The sequence below is a fragment of the Poecile atricapillus genome, chromosome 3 (assembly GCF_030490865.1).
Source record: "Poecile atricapillus isolate bPoeAtr1 chromosome 3, bPoeAtr1.hap1, whole genome shotgun sequence".
NCBI lineage: Eukaryota > Metazoa > Chordata > Aves > Passeriformes > Paridae > Poecile > Poecile atricapillus.
In genome coordinates, this window is record NC_081251.1 from 65005138 (window position 1) to 65024996 (window position 19859).

At 40.6% G+C, this 19859-nt stretch overlaps 2 protein-coding genes and 1 long non-coding RNA gene across 6 annotated transcripts in view; 2 read left to right on the forward strand and 1 right to left on the reverse strand.

Annotated features, from left to right (window-relative positions):
* The window catches only part of MAP3K5 (mitogen-activated protein kinase kinase kinase 5), a 104062-nt gene extending 95683 nt beyond the window's left edge, over positions 1-8379 (forward strand). The window contains exons 26-30 of the mRNA XM_058836631.1: positions 2261-2501; positions 4800-4912; positions 5770-5882; positions 6801-6877; positions 7567-8379. Of these exons, the coding sequence (XP_058692614.1) occupies positions 2261-2501; positions 4800-4912; positions 5770-5882; positions 6801-6877; positions 7567-7627 (605 nt within the window). The 3' untranslated portion in view covers positions 7628-8379. The remainder of the gene's footprint in view (positions 1-2260; positions 2502-4799; positions 4913-5769; positions 5883-6800; positions 6878-7566) is intronic.
* Positions 8380-9504: 1125 nt separating this feature from the next.
* On the reverse strand, positions 9505-11910 carry LOC131578154 (uncharacterized). Its single transcript, XR_009277392.1, has 4 exons — positions 11765-11910; positions 10722-10809; positions 10323-10404; positions 9505-9644 (listed from the first exon to the last, which is right to left on the reverse strand). It is a non-coding gene; the product is annotated as an uncharacterized LOC131578154 (long non-coding RNA).
* The window catches only part of MAP7 (microtubule associated protein 7), a 108033-nt gene continuing 99181 nt past the window's right edge, over positions 11008-19859 (forward strand). For all 4 annotated transcript variants that reach the window (XM_058836632.1, XM_058836635.1, XM_058836634.1 and 1 more), the window contains exon 1: positions 11008-11152. In XM_058836632.1, the coding sequence (XP_058692615.1) occupies positions 11107-11152 (46 nt within the window). In that variant the 5' untranslated portion in view covers positions 11008-11106. The remainder of the gene's footprint in view (positions 11153-19859) is intronic.

The following is a 19859-nucleotide window of genomic DNA, read 5'->3' on the forward strand; positions in this document are numbered from 1 at the left end:
CATTCTTAATACTCAGCAAATGTTTATCAGCTGATCTCTTTAAACATGTTTTAGAGTTGTGATTGTTGCATTTAGAGATGCTTCACTGAAGATTTTGAAACCAGCAATGGCGTTTTTCCTGTTCACTGTCTGTTTTGCAATTGAGAAACTAATCTGTGTATTGTTCAAGCTATTTTGGAAAGCACCTTTCCACAATGTGTAATCTAAATGATTCTGCAACACAGTGAGTAGTAGTAGGTTAAGGTGCTCTGGGACCTATTTTTTTGAGGTGTAAAATGTTGCCTACTGCTTATAGGCAATTCTGTCTTTAAGACAGAAGCTGTCTTAAAAAAACCAAAAAACAATCCCCCAAAAAAACAGAACAGCCCCAAATCCTTGACTTGAAACCTGCCAAAACCAAACTAACAAGTCTGCGGTGCTTGCAGTTTCTACATTGTATTTTAAATGTGGAATTAGAATGTAGGGCTTCACTGAGGGAAGGAGTCTGTTCAGATGAAACTGTAGCCCATCCTGTTACTTCTCAACCTATTTCTAAATTTAGTTTTTTCTGCTTCTTCTTGACTTCTAAAGCTGGAATTAATGGTGATATTTTCAAATATGTCATTTAATGCTTCAAGTCGGAACACTTATATTCCTGTTTCCTGAAGTGGGTTGAGTCTTAGTTTATCAATAAGGGAATCTGAAAATTACATCAAAAGTTACAGCTATTCCTATTCTCCTTATTTTCCATAGCACAACCAACAAGATATAAATAGAGTTTCTGTGTTATTTGCAAGTCACAAAGAAGCTCTGTCTTCTGATTAGAATGCTGAACACCTCTTACAGGCATGTACTTCATTGCTGTGTAATAGGAGTAATTGTGTAATTCCTCCTTAATAGTCTCTTCTTCCTCAGTGTCAGCATTAATTGTAGGTGGTCAAGCTTAAACAAAAGCCTCTGTGCCCCAGTAGTTTTCAGGCACTGATCATCTGCCGCTTCCCTAATTGCCCTACCCTACTTCTGATTACTTTCCCTTGCCTTTGTCTCACTCTTTTTTCTTATTTTTTTTTTCTTATGATGTGGAAATTTATCACTGGCCTTAACACTTTTAAAATGGGATGTTTAAGGAATGGTACAAAGCAAATTTTGTGCTGCCTGGAGGCGAACAATGGCAAAGAATTTCTGCATCCCACTAATAAGAACAGAAGTTCAAAGCAAATTCAGACATATTTGCCTAGCAATATTTGGGTAACTGTTATATAATAAATCTGCTTTCCTGAATTTAGAGGAAGCACAGCTCTGTTGATCTTATGTTCAGACTTCAAAAAGGTATGTAGCATTGCAATGAAGAGGTGAGATAGATCAAGGAACAAATGTTTCTTTTGTAAAGAAGAGAAACATACTTGTTCATTTAGTTACTCAGCAGAAAGGGCATAAAGCAAAAGTGATTCAGGAAAAAAAGTACATTTTGGTGAGGAGACTAGAGGGAGCTCATAGCAGTAAAGAGTCACAATTGAAGGAAGGAAGAAAGATTTATATGGAATAGTTAGAATTAACAAACAGATGTTGATACAATAATAGGTTGCGTAGGGGTGTCAGATTGTGTGTACATATCTTGCATACCTGGTAGGCTCTGGTAGGTAGTTTAAACAGGGAACAACAGAAACCAGGGTATAGCTTTGTGTTCGTAGCTTTGTGGATATGCAACACTACAAAATAAGCGGTGTTCTCTCTGGAACACGAGAAGGGAAGTGTGCTTTTAATTTTTGGGAGAGGGGTCTTTTTGTAATTTTTTGTTGAGCATGGTATTCTCATGAGGATGGAATGCTAAATATGCCAGAACAGCAACAGCAGGAATATCTGGATAGAAAAGAAATAACGGTTATTTGTTTAATATAGTGTTTCAAGTCAGACACGTAAGAAAATACAAACTACTGAGAATGGAATTAAGCAAAAGAAACTCTGCTGTACATGATACTTCAGCACAATTTGATGTGAAATGGTAGCCAAATCTAGACTCATGTTCATCCAGATGTTTGTTTTTTACAGCTCTTGAACATCCGATAGGCAGAATAATAATCTGCATAAATGAAGGTGCTGCTATGTTTGAGTGATCTTAAACCTTAGAAAGTATCTGTTCTCCTCTTATAGAAATTTCAAGTCTGTTGCAACCAAAGCTATAGGATGATCTGTAAATAGTCACTTGGGTCTGCTTTTGTTTTAATATTTAACTAATGTTTAACATCTTTGGTGTCTTTTCTTTTGCTTTATATTTTAATAGAATTGAGGCCGCATTTTAGTCTTGCATCTGAAAGTGATACAGCCGATCAAGATGATATAGAAGTTGAAGATCAAGATGAACAGCCTCAGAATCAAACCATCCAGCAGCCTTGCATTGTCCTGGAAGATGCAGTAGCTACCTCAGGTGTAAGCACACTCAGCTCTACGGTGTCCCATGACTCCCAGGCTGCTCACAGATCACTGAGTGTCCAGCTGGGCAGGCTAAAATTAGAGACAAACAGGTAAGTCTGGACAGGAGACAGGGACACTAGCCTGCTTACAACAATATGTATCAGTTAGCTTTCAAAATAGATGAGCTGGAATACTAGTGACAGTGCCAAAATTCCATTGCAGTGTAAGTTGTTCCTTTTAATGATGATCCTTGTTTAGCTGTGACTGAACACTTACATAGTTTTATGACCTTCAACAAAACCACAGGGATGCAAGTTAAGGTCAGGTTTTAAGATTGCAGGTGCCCTTTCAGGGAAGGTCTGGAAAAAACTGACTTGCAGCCAAACTTCTGCTTTTTCTCTCTTTGGTGTGCTCTGTATGGCTGATGAATGGTGTTATGTTTTGTTTCCATTAAGGCAGAACTTGGTGTTCTTTTCTATAGCTATTCTCAGCAAGTGAACTCAAGCTAATAGACAGCCACACAGAAACTCCACAAGGAAATTGCTTCAGATCTGTTTTGTGCACAGAAATCACTGCAAGGAGGATTTGTGCTTACCAGCAACCATTACCTTTTTATTATATAAGTTATTTTCATCAAAGAAAGATGGGGAAAATAGGTGTTTTGTTTAAAAGAAGAAATGAGCCAGAAATTTGGATTTTTTTTTTTTTTCAGAAATATGTCTTGCACTTTGTACAAGTGAAAAGTGGTTCTCTATGGTTTTGTTGTGCCTTTAAGAAATGTCAGAGAAAAATCCAAATCCAAATGGTCTTCTATATATTTTGCGTTCATTAAAATATACCAAATATTCTAGTTAAAGGAGATATTTCACTTTTGCAGCATATGATTTATGACACTGGATTTCCTACTGACCTCAGTAAAATTTGAATGTGACCTTGATAGAAAGAGAACATCTCTTAAATAAGACAGTTATTATGCTGGTAGACCATTCTTTGGAGCTGCAGTTCCATTTGAAATTAAAATGCTAAATTCCACTTTACTTTTACATGTGTTTGAGAAGGTTGCCATAAATAGAGTAATTCATTAGACTGTACTCTTTTTAATAAAGTATCGGTATTTTGAGGTCCTTATGTCACAATTAATCTTTTTACTTGTGACCACCGAGAAATATTTTGTCTTATTGGTATGCCTAAAGGAATATATAAATAATTTAGATTGACTCACTTTACAAGCTTATGGTGGAGACTAGCCACCAAAATTATCAGCTTGTAGAGGTACTTTTTTGTTAGCACTTTGCTTCTGTAAATTTATCAAATGCAAAGCCTTTGGTCAAATAATCACATCCAGTCATTCATCAGAAATTTTGAATAAATAATACAGACAATTGTTTAAATATTTATGAAAGCTTTATTGGCACAAGCAGAAAGCAGTTATCAGGAGAAAATAATGGAGTATTTTATTGCCCCTGAAGGCCTTTTTCAAGCAGAATAGATAGACTAGGAATAAGTTAACTGAAAGGTGACCTGTCTGGACAGAGTATCAGTTCGCACTGAGAATAAACCAAGCTGTGGGGTTGTGCAGATATCATTAACATGCATATTAACATATCATTCACAAATCCTGCATTTTACTAAACCACTTTTAGAAAAGAACAAATTGCAGCAGTTTTACATACTAGTTTTCCATTACATTCTGACTAATTTTTTTTTGATCAGTTTAAATGGTGCTAGCCACTGAATCTCTTCAGCTTTCTCTCTGGGTTTGTGTTATGAAGGAGGTCAAACATGAGTTTCAATTTACTTCTGTTTGACATTCTCAGAAGTAATTGCTATGGGGAGTAGGCAAGTATTTTGCCTACTCTTTTCTCGCTCTTAGTATAGCCTAGGAGGGCAGGCACAAAGTGCCTTATATATAAGGATGGGACAGCCCTTGTGTGGTTGAGAATGTATTCTTCATATTTATGAAATTCAACCATATGTTTTCACCACATTTTCATCACTACTCTACCCTTTCCATACCTTTGAAAATGTCTGCTGGAGACATGTGAACTGGCATTTTTCCTTACAAAGGTTTAACCCTTAGTTTATGAACTATTTTGATATTTGTTCTCAAATCCAGTTTTGTTTAAAACACAGCACAAGCTGTAGAAATTTCACTGAAATTTTCTACCATACACTTGTTTAGTGGGTGAGCGTATATGTGGAGGCTGGTGTGTTTGGGGCTTCTCTATGAATGTTTATATCTTGATATAGATCCTAATCAATCTATAGTGAAAGACTATACATGTGAAAGCTGAAGAAGTCTGTCCTTGTCTTTGTCAGGAAGGTTTTCAATTTAGGTATAGTAAGATCTTTCCTGAAAATTTAAAGCTACTGAAGGAAATGAATGATTTGTTCCTATTACTTCACAGGTTATTGGAGGAGTTAGTTCAAAAGGAGAGAGAATTTCAAGTCCTCTTGCATCAAGCTATAGAAGAAAAAGATCAAGAGATCAGAAACCTACAGCTCAGGTCACAGCCAATAGGTAAGTGAAAAGAATTTTTAAGGAAAATTTCATACTGACTACAGATGAAAAAGTGCCAGCTAAAGGTCTGTTAATTTTATTGAGGCAGTCTCAGCAAAGATGCTTTATTGTGCTGCTTCTGGTAGGGTTTGCTCTGAAGTAAGATTTGTGGAAACAAATTACTGGATTTGTTAATCACAGTACAAGGAGCGGTATGATTTAAATATTTTTGTTTGTGATTATATGGAAGAGTACAAGGCTCATATCCTACTGAATAAATATTATTCCTAAAGAGGATAATCTAGTATGTTTAGATAATTCCTTGAATTACAGACTGTTCCAAGAGGATCTAATTGGTGAGATGCAAATACAACTTCAATGTTACTGAGGGAAAGCTGAGTTTGCTGTGTCTGCCCTGAGGCAGGTGGAAGTGCTAATGCAGTTTGATATTTCTGTGTAATGTGCTTCTAAGTGTTGCTTCCCAAAAGCAGCTGATCCTCAGCCTAAGACATTGCCTGTGCAGCAATTGTATGAGTTACACTTAACTGTTCAGTTAATTGATGCAACAACCTTAGTGTAGAGACAGTGAAATTGATGTGCCTTATACTAGCAAAGTCATTTTCAGAAGAGGGCAGAAAAATTTTTTGTGTCAATGTTCATAGTACTTTAACTGCGCCCTTAACCAAGCTGAGATACAAATGTATAACTGTCCATAAATTGTAATTAAGCGTGTTCTTTGGGAATTAGCATTTATTTATGGAGATACTGGTACTCTAAGCTTGGAGGGAAAGCTCACTGAAGAAAGTGTTTGAGAATTCAAAAATGACAAGAGGTTGCTTTGGCAACACAAAACCTTGTCTCAAATATGCCTGTTCCAGATATTCCTGGAGTGTCTGTCTGTCATCGTCATTCCACTGGCACAGGGACTGGAGACCCTGATCTCATAAACTGGCTGAGAGTTCACGGAGCTGATGAGGCCACGATAAACAAGGTAGCAATGATCCTATTCACTGCCTGGCACAGTTGCAGTACTGTTTTGTAACTCATTTAAAAAAAAAAAAAATTCAAACCTTTTGAACTACTCTAGCACATTTTGAGAGATTAATTTGTTTTCAGAGGATAGGAAAAAGCCATGAGTGTGAAGGCCTTCATAAATATACAGTACCATTACTAGTCCCTGAATCTGATTATGAATAAAGCAAATAAATAAGAATAAAAAAGAATAAAAAATAATAAAATATCCTGGTAAATAGACACTCTTGGTTTTTCAGCATCTTCACACACTGCAGCATTCCTGCTGATGATGCTCTGGATACAGGATACATGTTCAGCCTTAGCTAGCTGTGCTGTAGTGAAATATCCTGAAGTAGATCAGCCTGCTCTGCAGCAAATTATATAACTTCAGAGGTGTTGAGGATTTCAGCTAATTTAGGAATACCTGCATGTAGTTATCACTCCTACAGATCAGACCAAAGGTTCCTCCAAATTCAATTACATCAAATTAAGATGCCATTTTTGAAAAGGCAGGTCTTAACTGATTTTATTTCCCCATGGGTTAAATGTGGTATTACTTATGGTCAAATTTGTATTCAGTGAAGTCTGTGATTCTGAGATACCAGTGGTAACAACAGAAATGCCAGTTGACAAGGGTCTTGAGTAGCTGTAAAAGCATTACATCTTTCAAGTTGTGCCTGGTATGCTGATGCAGAGTATACAGTGTAAAATATGAGTAGTTTCATTGTATTTGTAGAAAAAACGTTTTTCTGTTACATGTACCACATTTCAGCCCAATTTTAGGTTTCTCCCAAACTTAACCTTCTATTCTTAGGGGCAGATGATTCTAGGAAGATGAGCTTAGAAATTTAAATAATATTTCTAACAAAATGTTAATTTAAATTTCTTTCTGCAGTTCTTGGCTGAAGACTATACCTTAACGGATGTGCTCTGCTATGTTACACGAGATGATCTGAAATGTTTGAGACTGAGGTAATGCTCCACAGTTAAATGAACTGTGCTTTGTAAAAATAAAAATTAACTGATACTAAGTCTCAATTTATTGCTTTGTGTTCTATTAATTTAAAATAAGGGACACTTTCTAGTATGTCTTCAGATGCTGATACATTTTTGCCAAACAGCTGATGCTGTTTAAATCTTGAAATAAGTTTTTTTTTTATTGAAGGCAAAATTTTAAGGTTTTTATTTATTTACCTTCTTACTGGAGACCCTGAATATTCCATTACAGCCTTGCTTTTATTTAGAAGAGTAGAACTAGAAAAACTTTCAGTAGTTTACTATCATCGTCAAACTTCAGAAACGTTACTCGTGACCTGGAAGTAACACTACATTCCACCTAATCATGCCAGGTGTATAGGTCACCAACTCGCATCATGTTGGAAGTCAGATGTGGGTTATGCGAGTCCTTTGGACCAGAAGTCTGAATTCCAGACAGCAGGCATCTGCCAAGTGGAAAGATTGCCCTGTCCTGTAATCAGAAAAGACCTCTGTTCTCTGTTTGAGTAATGCATGTTGAATTTCACCTTTGATCAGCCTCAGCATTCCCACTGAATATCACTGATCAAAACCAGAGCAAGAAAATCAGAAAGCACCTCAACTGGAAGGCTTTCAGGCAAGAGAGTATCTTTGTACCTGAGTGTCTTTATGATTTCTCTTTACAGAGGAGGAATGCTGTGCACACTCTGGAAGGCTATCACTGACTTTCGAGAGAAACACACCTGACATGGATATTTTTCTTTGCTTCTCTGCAGAGATGAAAAGATTTCCTTTCAGCCAGAGCAGGTGTGCTGTCAGAAGGACTGTTGCACTTTAATCCAGTATTTGTTTACCAATGTTAAAAACACTGCAGCTTCCTGACTGCTTTTACTCATATAATCCATAAGGCATCTGTAAACAACCTGCAATTTTATTTTACTTTAAAGGTTTTTACATGCAAGTTTTTCAAAAATTTTTAGAAAACATACACACAAGTTATAAACTCATGAAATATTGTACTTAAAGTAAGCAGATGTTAATTTCATGACAAACTGATGTAAGATTTCATGTAACAGTACATCACTGGAACAAAACCAAAATGTGACAACAACTTTTCAATTTATTTGTAATATATCTCAATATTATCTGTAGTAGAGCTTCATAATTTCAATCATAATTAGATATTTTTCTTTTAGTGTGCAAGACCTAAAGCTAATTGTTTTTACCTACCACCCTACATAGTTTAATATTGTTTATTTTTTGGTAATTTAAGTTCTATGGTGCATTTGTTTTAGAGTTGTTTATGTACTACTGAACTGTACCAGTTGTATACGCCTGAACGACAGTAATGTTAGCTTGTTCTAAAGCTATCTCTGACATACACAATTGAAAATAAAAATAACCTAACACTTACTTTTTCCTATATTTTTGGACTTCTAAAATAATAACAATGGTGTAGAACTAAAAAATATTGGAATAAAAAAAATTAATACTGAGTATCAAGGGAACCTTTCTGATACATCTTAAACTTACTGTGATTTGAGTATGATAACCATAGCATTGAATATTTTCTTGGTTTTTCTATTCAGGCTAATTCCTGTACTAACAAGCCAAGACCAAACAAAATTGTTCTCTGAGTGCTGTACTTGACTTGAGAAATGAAAAGTCCTGCCTCCATGCACTGAATAGTCACTGTGACCTGCTGTTTCTTCTGCTTTTGTTTATGCAATGATTTTTTTCTCACATGTAATGAAAAGGGGTGGTGGGTGTTCCCTGTCCAGTCACTGTCATTGTCACTCCACCATTCTAGCACTGGGTATCAACAGATTCTTCTGGGCAGCTACAAAAAATTCCATTGTAGGTAAGGCTTGCCTGGACAAGAAGCTGCTTCTTTCTTCATAAGCCTTGGTAACCAGTAAAAGGCTTATGCTTTTCATTTTTCAGGTCTAGCAGGTATTTTCAAAGAAAACTAAATTTTTGTTTCAAACATAAACATGTTGTCCTAACATGTATACAGTAACTTTTGCTCCCTAGAATGCAACAATTATGTATTAAAAAAATAAGATAAAGAACAGTAGATTAAATCATTTTAGTCAGATTTTTTTTTTATTATTCTGAAGATGGTTCTACTGACTTTTAGGTACAGATGTATCCAGTTCCTTCCAAAAACTTCACGGCATTTCATGAGAAGCACAGCTACTGTTTATTAATTTCCACTGTTATTACAGCAGAAAACAATACATTTTCAACACTAGAAACACTAGTGGTGGGACCTGACTTGTAAAACCCAAAACTTAAAAAAGACTGTACCCACTAAGAAGCAACCATAAGAATGAACTTCCCTAATTTGATTTTTGTGTGAAGCATTGGTCCAGCTTTTAAAACCTCTGGTTTCATGCAGTGTAACTGGAAGGTAATTGCACTGCTCTGTTTACTTGGAAAGCATGCAGCCTGTTCTCTATGACTCAGGCTGCTCAGAAATGCCAACTATGTAAGGCACAAAGAGTGTGATCGAGGTTTCTGTTGAATATCTCCATGAGACCTAGCCTGGCACCAGCTGGGAATTAATTCCTATAGTTCTTTGCTGGCTTCACCAGACCTGAGGTGGCTTCTTCAGCATTGCTCAGCAATCAGTTCTGTGTTCTTCATGGTGAGACTGTTGGATCTGATCAAGGGCCAGGCCACGTGCACTTGTGCTGCTCCAGCAATTCTGGTCTGAATGTGGTCCCTGAGTAGCACAGTTAATCCATACAGATCCTAGATCCTGTGCACAAAAGCTTATGTAAGGTCCCTACATCAGGCTGCTTCATATACAAGATGTTACTTTTTACATCCTCAGACACAACATGACATAACACTTTGGGATGGTGTGCATCAGAGAGGTCAGCCTGGGATTCTTCAGCCTGGCTCCCAGACTTTGCTGGTGGGTGGGTGCCTACATGGACCACAACTGAGGGATCTGAGAGTGCGTTAGTGCAGGATTTTGCTGAGAGCAGCATTCTGACCATAGGGCATACAGTGGTATGGGTTTGAACTTGGATAACCTCTTAGTCCTTGGTTAGTGCTGTTGTAATCCAGGGCTCAAGTTGACTGAGAGATGCCTTTACACCTCCCTTAAGAGAGCAGACAAGTGAAAACACAACCAAGGCAGTGCTGATTTTGCTGTCTTTTGCACCTTTCAGCACAGAGCCCAGCCTATTCTTCTATTGCAGACACTCTCCTGCCTACAAGCCACAGGGTGTGTTTATCACCCAAGCCCCAAACTCCTTGTTTTAGACCACAAATGGCTCTTGGTGCAACAACAAAATATTAATCTTCCCTTCCCCTAGAAGACCTTGTGCTCTGAGTTTAGCAGTTTGTGAAAGGAGGATGCTGTGTGTGGTGGCTGAAGTTGGCTTGGTCCAAGCGCACCAGACTAAGGGAGCTGCCCCTCTCCACCTACTTGCCTGCATTCGCAGCTGCATCCTCTGAATTTCCCAGTTCACCCACCCTCCTTCACATGTGGTTCTGGTGATTGGTGCTACCTACAAGCAGATGCAAAATTAAATTATGTTCGGATGCGGGCTAGAACACTTTAAACTCTCTTACGACCCTGAAAAGCAGCATAAAGCAAGTTAAGGCAAACTCATAGGAAAGGTGATAGGAGCATGACCTTTACAGAAGCGACATCGACAGCTTTTCACAGAGCCATGTTTTTGGAAGCAAGGCGTTGCACGCAGCTTTAAAACCGGCTGTTTGAGAGCACGTGCCGCAGGAAGGAGTCTACAGCAGTGCGGCTCTTTCCCACACGATGCGGCGCATCGCCTGGGCTTGCGAGGCGGCCGCCACTCCTCCCACCCACCTACTGTCGAGATGGCGAGCATCCCCAAACCTGTTGTTTCTCTCGGCGCCGGTACCGAACGAGCTGTGCCAATGAGGCGGGAGCCGCTCTGAAGGAAAAAAAAAAAAAGAAAAAAAAAAGAAAAAAAATAATAAATATCACACCTGTGTGAACAGCGGCACCTCGGCAGCCCGGCCCGCCGCGAGGCCCGGGAGTGCGGGCAGCCGCCCCCGCACCGCCTTACAAGCGCCTCCAGCCCCTGAGAGGCGGCCGCTCCCGGGCCGCGGGCGGCGGTCCCGCCCTCACCTGCTGGCGGGCAGAGCCGGGGGCGGGGGACGTGGCGTTCACCTGCCCCGGGCCGCGGAGCCGCGGGGCGGAGCACGGCGCTGGGCGAGCAGGAGGAGACATGGCGGAGGCCGCGGGCAGGAGCGGCGGGCGCCGGCGCCCCGCAGGTGAGCGGCTGCTGCTGCTGCTGCGGCCGGGGCTGAGGGAGGGCGGCGCGGATCGGCCCGCGGGGCCCCGGCGCTCCCGGGCGGCGGCGGGCGCCGTGCGGAGCGGGAGCGCGGCGGGGCCCGGCGGGGCCTCGTCCGCAACAGGTGCGGGGGCGCTCCGCGGCCGTGCGGGGGCTTCGCTGCCTCCCCCGGCCCGGCCGGGAACAGCCGGAGGGGCGGCCCGGGCGGCAGGCAGAGCTGTGCTGGGGGGGGCGGCGCGCCCGGACCGTGCCCGCCGTAGCGGCGGGATCCCCCCCCCGACCCCGCGCAGGGGCATCGGCGGGGCCGCGCCGTCCTTCCCGGGTCCTTCTGAAACCTCCGCTGCAAGGGCTCGGAACGCTGCGGGCGCCCGCACGGCGGCGGGGCTAACGCGGGGTGCGGAGCCGCTCGGCGTCCGGCGAGGATGGGGTCTGGAGGGGGCGGCCGCCGGGCTGCGGGCTTTGAGCGGGGCTTGAGGTAGCGCCGAGCTCCCGCAGTCAGCGTGGGTGGATGCCCGCAAGACGCTGCTAATGCTAACGGGGACGGGGTGAGCCCCGGCGAGGGCGGAGGGACGGCTCGGCAGGGTCAAGGTACCTGGTAGCAGCGCCCCGGCGCCTGCCGAGCGAAGCCGGCTGCGGGGCCCCGGGATTTGGCTGCCCCTCGAACGCGTGCGAGCCTCGGGCTGCTGCTGCCAGCCCTTATTTCCTATAGGGAAAACGGGGAGATGTCCTTGCGTCTCCTCTAAGGAGGTATCTACACTGCGAGAGCGTTTTAACTCGTTTTTATTTTGGCCCTAAGGGCGAGGAGGGTGCAGGGAGGAGATTTTGGCTTACGCAAGCGGATCGACCGCTGTATCGCTGCTGTAGGCGCGGATGCTGTTTGCTTTTGCTGCTTGCTGGACTGTGAAGTCTGAGTCCCAACTTTTAGTTCTCTCATTTTTTCCTTTTTTACCTTCTTCCACAGTCCCATTCCACTCACCCTTTGCTAGTCCTTCGCTAACATATGTCCGAGTTTATCTCTAAATCAAAGAGTGAGCATTTCTGTCAAAACAGCATATGAATAGGCCATATGGCTGTTGGCTGATTGTGTTTCCTCAGTATAATATTTTTAATACATACTTTATGTAATGCAGACATGCAGCCACAAGCAATGACTGTGGGCAGACCCATCCAAGTGCTTTCTTCATTAGACTTAGCAGTACGGTGGTTTTGCTCAGAAATCCTTACAAGTCACTCCCAGGCATCACTAAAGTTCAGCTTCAGAATACGCGTGTCTGCGTTCCTATGCGTTTCAGAGTGTGCAACCGCATTGACTTCACTTTCCATGGGAAGAACTGACTGGTTTTTTTAAGCCATTTCTAACAAACTCTTTTTGAGTTCTCTACCTTACGTTGCTGATGTGGGTTGTTTTTTACCTGGATTATCAGTCTATTTCTAGTTACTTACCAAAACTAGAAATGAGCCAACAGGTGACTTGTATTTTGCATATGTTCTGTTTTAAAAGGATTTATGTACCTAGTTTTATTCTGAGTTTGCTTTATAGTGTCATTTCAAGCTGTTGTGCTGAACTTTTACTCATTGGGACATTTGTAGACAGAAGAATCTGCTTGCATAAGTTCTTGAGTATTTTGAATTTAAATTGCTTTGTGCTGTCAAAGTTCATTTGAAAACCACTTTGTGAGTGAAATGTCCGAGTTAAACTTCAGTGAAGGTGTTTGTTGTCTGCTGAGAACCTTTTAGGTCTCTGAGTTATCACAGGGGCTGGTTTGCAGGCATTCACAAACAGGAACAACCTCAAAGCACATCAGGGATCTGCTCTGTGGCTCTTTGGTCCATCCATGAGCGAGCAGATGTGTGTGCCCAGGGAGGGCCATGCAGATGGCTTCGGCTGCAATCTGCTCCACAAGCAGAACACCTGTGTCTGGATCCGGCTCCTCAGGAAGGTCAACATCCCACCTGTGTTTGGTGAAATTACCCACTGGTTGAACTACTGCCTCTGTTGAAAAAACAAAGCTCTGTGTGTTGTGGTGTGTGGCTGCGTTGTTTCTTTCCTTGCCTCCTGTGGCTACACAGATGGGCTTTTAGGGCTGATCCTGGGGAAAGCTTCAACATCACCACAAGGAATTTTGCAGGGAGATGTTCCAAATGGCTCCCCTTATTGGCAGATGGTCTGCTGCACTTAACTAGCTTTATTTGGATAAATGGCTTAATTCTCAGGGTGAAGTTTTTTTGTTTTTTTTTATTCTGCCATTCATAAATGTATGAATAAAAATGAGTACAGTGCTCAGGGGATATACTAACTTATACCAGTTAGAATTTTTCAGTCACAGCTACTCGAGCATCTAACTGTGCTAACAAGCTCTTCAGTGATTCCTGAGATGAGAGGGGCCCTCTTGTGGGGAATATCGAACGGAGAAGCTTCTGAGACACCTCATCTTATGGCTGCCCATCCATAAACATAGGCATGTCTCTGCCTGTGAGAGTTCCCCACGCGTGCTCTGGCTGCTTTGGCCAGCTCGGTGCACAAGTAACAGTTTGCTTAAGCTCTGGAATACTAGAGAGGGCTGTGTGTTTGTAATGTAGCAAAGAAGATTTAATGACATAAAATGACGCGTTTTTGTGTCCTGTTCTAGTTGGATCTTTTTTCTAAGTGAGCTTAGTATTACTCTGTACTTTTTGCAGCAAAACAAATCTGCATTTTAAGTGATGTCAGTGCCAAGTGGCTTGTGAAAGCCAAACACTTAAGGTGTTCGCTCCCTTAACTGCTGATGGGACTTTATATCTGTTGTTTGCTTATCCTGGTATTTTCTCCATCTGAGAATAAAACAAATTTCATTTTACTCTGTTTAATTTTTTCCCAACAAATAGATAAAATGTTAGGGAAAGCACAAGAGTGCAGGAAGCAGTTGGTTGGGAGCTGGAGGCGTGCTCTTGCTCCCATGGCTCTTTCCCAGCGGTGCCAACGCGTTTTGCTGGGGAGGATTTACCCGGCGGTGCTGTGACACACGGGTTTTGTCTCTCTGCCCGGCTCAGGCGATTCACGCTCTTTCCAAGGGGAGCTGCCGGGTCACCGTGGCCAGCGGCGGGGATGGACATGCCCGTGTCACCGGGGGGATGTCCGGGGGCTCCAGCACAGCGGGACCGCCCCGGGCTCCTTGCGCTCGCCCGCACCGCACAGAGCGGCTGTGGCAGCGCCAGGTGTGAGGAAACGGGGACTGCGAGGCTGTGTGCTCACAAATGCTCCAAGTCTTCAGGCTTGTGTGTGGTGGGCGTGCTCTAATTTCCATCCGTGATTATCTAAACGTTAGTACGTTGCGAATCCTTTCTATCTTTTAATATATAAATCGTGGATCTGCGATTCTTCTGTTGCCGCCTCCTCTCTGGTGAAAACCTATTCAAACTTTGAAATTGTGTATCAGAGCCTTTGATTATATCTTTGGTCCCACATTAACGATTTTTGAGGCAGTACTGAATGCACAGAGACTGATTTATCAGTACCTTGTAGAATGAAAATGATAGAACTAAATTAAATTTAGGTTAAAATCCTCATGGAAGTCATCCCTCAGCTTTAGAAAGCTGTTCAAGTGCTGTGTCTTGGTATTTCTTACTGGCCAAGTAATGTCTGTTCAGGTACTACACGCCTTGGAAAGGTCTGAACGAGCCTTTTTATGTCTTTATTATGTAATGGGAGTCAGGCTGTCTTTCTCCACCCACCTACACCCAGCATTAGTAGTGTTACAAAAAAAAAGAAAAAAAAAAAAAAGGGTGTGTGTGTGAAACAAATCACAAGAAAAACAATCTCGACAACAAAAATCCAACTCTGTCAAAAAAAAATCCCCCTCCCCAAAAAATCCAAAACCAAAGTAACTCCAGACACACAGACCCAAAACCCCCAAAGCCAAACACTGCCACAATAAATAAATAAATAAATAAATCGGAGTTTATGAGGAATCAGACCTGTTAAGTGATGGTCAAACAGCTGACTTATGTGGTACTTCCAACACACAACTTTTACTAATTTAAAGCAATAGGCGTTGCTTTAACTAAATTGCATCCTTAAGCTTAATTTTGAAAAGAGATGTGTTTGTGTATGTGCTGTTTCAAGCTGCAAAAAGTTGTAAATTTACATTACTCTGAGATGGCTAATACTTTATTTGCATGATTTGTTATTATCCCAAATAAACACATTTAATACTTTAGAGCTGAAAATTATTTGTGGTGTTAGAGGTAATGAAATGATCAGAGTAATAATTGCCTCAATTATGTAAATACTATATAACCCTGCAACAACATACTTTCTTTTCCACTTGAAAAAAGTATGTATAAGTCTACATCCACAATACAAGCCACAGTGTGCTGTTGCTGCTGCTGTTGTTGTGGTAACTGTCTTTGTGTATCTATGCTTCCTTCAGGAAGGGGATCCCCTCTGTGTGACTTCTATTAGAGAAATGCAGTGGCCTGCCAGGAACTATGGCAGAAAAAGCTATGTTTATATTATATTCCTTTTTTTGCCTTACACATATATGAGAAATGGTGTATTTGTGAAACTGGTTCAGGTTTAATTCTGCAGCTCTCCCTTAGTGTTGGTCCTGGAGTCATGCCATGTTTGCTTTCATAAAAACAAGTAGGCTTTCAGGAGAAAGCTTGAAAATATGTTGTAGGAGATCTGCCAGAGTTCAAGGGAAACAACTCTAAATTTTCTGCTAAGATGACATGAAGGACTCGGCTGCCTTGCTGTTCAAATAAATGGGGTTAGAAACCCTGACTCTTGTTGACAATGAGATTCTTCAGGGAGGTGATGGAATGATTTGTGCTCCAGAAGGAGAGTCACTGTGAGACTACTGAGGGGAGAAATAAAGTACTGATGCTTCAAATTCTCCTCATCTCTCTATCTGCAGCTGTTCTGTCTTATCCAAAGTCCAGGCATCTTGGTCATTCTCTAAGAAATATGTTGGGAACTAAGATGTCAGGAAAGCACTGGTAATTAACACAGTACACAGTATTCCATCCATCAGATACTGTCGGTAATACAACAATGGAAAAAAAAATTTTAATTTGCTCTTGGCATATTGCCTTTTCTTTCATGTCCCTGTTTCTGTGAAAAAGCTTGGAGCCTTTTCTTTGAAGTATTCATTTCTACTGAAAAGCTTAGTATGTACAGAAGTGCTCTTAATTTTGAGTGCTACACAAAAGCTTGGTTCTCTTGACACGTATAAAACCCAAGTATTTTTAAAAATAAACTTCTTTTTCTTTTTTTTTTTTTTTCAGACAGAAGCGGTGACAACATTGCCCTGGCTATTAGTTGTAGGGCATTTAGAATTCATAACTTCTGTCTTCTACCAAATTCATGTTTCCTACTGTCTTGTGAACCCCCAGTTCCTTGCTGCCTTTCCTCATTTAACTGACCATTGGTTGAAGTTACATGATATGTTCTGCTACAGGGCCTGATCCAGTATCATTCTGTTATAGATAAATAAAGACTGTTGACTAAGAATGATCGAATATGTTTTTGATTCATCATGGTGTGCCTTGTGCAATGTTTATAATTAGTCATACTGTGCAAATCAATTTAATTAAAAAATGTGACAGACTGGTTAATGTAAATCTTGTAAATACAAGATTGTTTTATTGGTGTGTATGTGTGGAAAGTGTTTGTTTGTGAATGACGAGGCTCTTGATTAAGTTCTTGATGAACTCCTCGTGTTCGTGTGCTTTTTTGTGCTGATGAATTAGTTTGACTGAAACAGGGCAGGGCTTCCAGCCTTCTAAATTTTTCTTTTGCATGGAAATGCACACAGCTTTAGATTTCTTTGACAGAAGGGGAAACAGTTAACACTTATCTTCTGTCTAGTTGCTTCTGAGGAGCGATTAACAGCCCTTGGTCCAGTGTGTGGCACCGAGTGTGTCAGGGGGACAGCAAACTGGGAGGAAGGTTTCCTTCTTGTTCTCTAGCATTTTGTATTCTTACTGATTAATTTAGGGGGCGTTTTTCTCCTTCCAAGAATGTGTAAAGAAGAAATCAGCTATTATATCAGGTGTTTATATACTGAAGTTGTTTAAAAACAATTCAGTTACTGCAGTAAAAATAATTGGCTGGTCCTTTATTATTTTGTAAATAAAAGTGGGGCCTTAGAGATATCTTTGAAGAGAAACTTAGAGACCTCTATAAAGACAAGGTTATTCTGTGTCATTTTTGGAAAATAAGAGGTAGAAGGAAGAGAAAGTATCAGCAGTAGAAAAAGTAAGGTGTTTGAGACTTAGGAATGGTTGACTTAATGGAAGCAAGTGTTTTTTCTGATACAGTGGCTATTTTTGCTGTTTCCAAGTTAACTGAAAAAAACCACAAAATGGGGTGCAGGAATGAATCCTACCTGTCTTTCTAAGGCTAGTTTGTTTTGTCCTAGATTTACATACCATAGAAAAGGAGGTTTCCAGTCCTTTGATGCTGGGTAAATAGCTGTTTTCTCATATGAGTAGGAAGGAAAAAAAAAAAAAAAAATCTTACTTTCTCCATCTTTTAGGCCTGACTTCCTGATTTAAAGCCTAGTGAAGTAGAAAGTAAACAGACATATGACTCCTGAAGAAAACTAGAGATAAACTGAGTTTGGAGTTCAGTTAGTGTATGTATATTCCAACATAGTCCTGTGAGGGATAGGGAGTGGGAATTAATGTTCTTTATGGATCTCTTCAAATTTGAGATATTGTATGATCTAGCATTGACTATATTATGTATTTTTAAATGAGTTCTTAGAAAAAGCTTTTGACATAGATGATTAATATTGAAAGTATGAAAAGCTATACAAAATATGATTGTGTGTTTTGATGAATAAGTACACTGAATTTTTTTTGTTGTAATGTTTCTGCAGAACAGGATCAGAGATTTTAACTGAATTTTCCTGATCTTTTTTCCCAAGAAATAAATATTTGGAACCTATTTCCCAATTAAATCCTATTGTTTCATGCAGGGAAAACATGAATATAAAAGCAAAATTCTATATCCTTTCTTGTCATAAATATAAAAGATATACACCTACCTTGCCCATAACTTCTCAGCTATAAGAAAATCAGAAATAACAATGAAACAGTGGCAATCTGTAAAGGAATATATGCTAAAATAATATATTTACTTGATCTATTTCCTGATACAAAATACATGTAAGTTGAGGGGAAGCTTTCTCAAGGCAGTGGCTGTGGAACGTAAAGTTATGTACAATTCATTATACTCTAAATCACAGTAATGAGCTTCCTGGACAGTTTGGATAGTGTATGGGGAATGAAACAATCCTATTAATGAAAGAAGATTGCAAATGTAGAGTTCAGCCATGGTGACTGGCTCCAATTTCCTTTTCATTTCATTGGTAAAGGTATCAAGTCTTAATTCCTGATGGTAAAGCAGAAACATCACTCAGTGTGGTGTCATAAATATTTACATTTCCCATATCATGATATAATTGTTCTAATAGTCCTTGCTCAAGCTGCTGTTTAAGACTGTTGCATATCAGATGATGTTTTGTGCAGGTAATTATACCTATAGAACCCAGTGGGTGAATGTGGGTGTGTTTAAGTGTAATGGTTTGTCTGATAATCAGTTTGCAGGTGGTGTAAAAAGGAAAACCCCAAAATGACCCAGTGACCTCAAGATACACAGTTGCTCTCACTCCATCTCTTGAGGGTCTCACTCCATCAGTAAGAGAGCTCAGCTGTGATTGTTGTAATACACAGGATGACTAATGGTTGGGGGGGGAAATCAATCTATAGGGATTATGTAAGAAAATTGTTCCTTTTGTTTTGTCTTTTTAATTTTTTTTTTTCTTTATAAGTGTCTAACAGCCTTGTTACTAAAATTACCCACCCCTTTGTTCCCTTGGGGGAATGTTGCTTTCATCCCAGTTTTCATATAGAAGATCCCACGCAGATGAGACCAGGCTGAAATAAACAAAGCTTTCCTGCTAGGAATACCTCAGGAACTTCTTTTTCTTCCCTAAACCAGTGGATTGAGGAAGGTGGGGAGGGTTGTTAGTACAGCCTTTTATGCAGTGCTGGTACCTTTGATGTATGTTTAATAGTAATTTTAGGAGTGTTTTTCAGAAAGAAATAAAATTGCCCAAGTCCCTAAAGTTATGGGGTATTTTTAATTATAATAGGTGTCTTTTATATGTAGTAGGTTGCATTTTATTAGGCATTTGGAAACATGTTGTGAGCTGGCAGTTTTTAACCACAGGGAGCTTGAAATAAAATCTTGCTGTGTAAACTGAATGTGCTGTTGATACTTTTCCTCTGTCACCTCTGCATTATTAAGTCAACAGGAAGAAATATGTACCAACACCTCTGTTGCCTGTGTGTCATTGCCCAAGTCTATCTGCACCAGCCCCTGAAGTATCAAACTTGGTTGTTACTACATTTTGAACAGAGGGCAGGTCACTCTTATGGGTGTGGGTTCCTGCAAGGACCAAGAATGTCATTCTCAGTCCTGTAGCTGTTCTGCATGACTCCTTCAATAATAGGGAAATGGAGATGCTGACACAGTAAGCATATCTGTAAGCTGGGAAGCTGCTTCAGTCAGGTGTATTTTTGTGTGTTACATACTTCTTATATGTTTTGAAATGCCTATTTAAGGAGTTTAGCAAAGGCAATTAAACATAATTTTTAAAAGGGTAGAAACCCTCACTTAATGACTTAAAGCAGTGAAA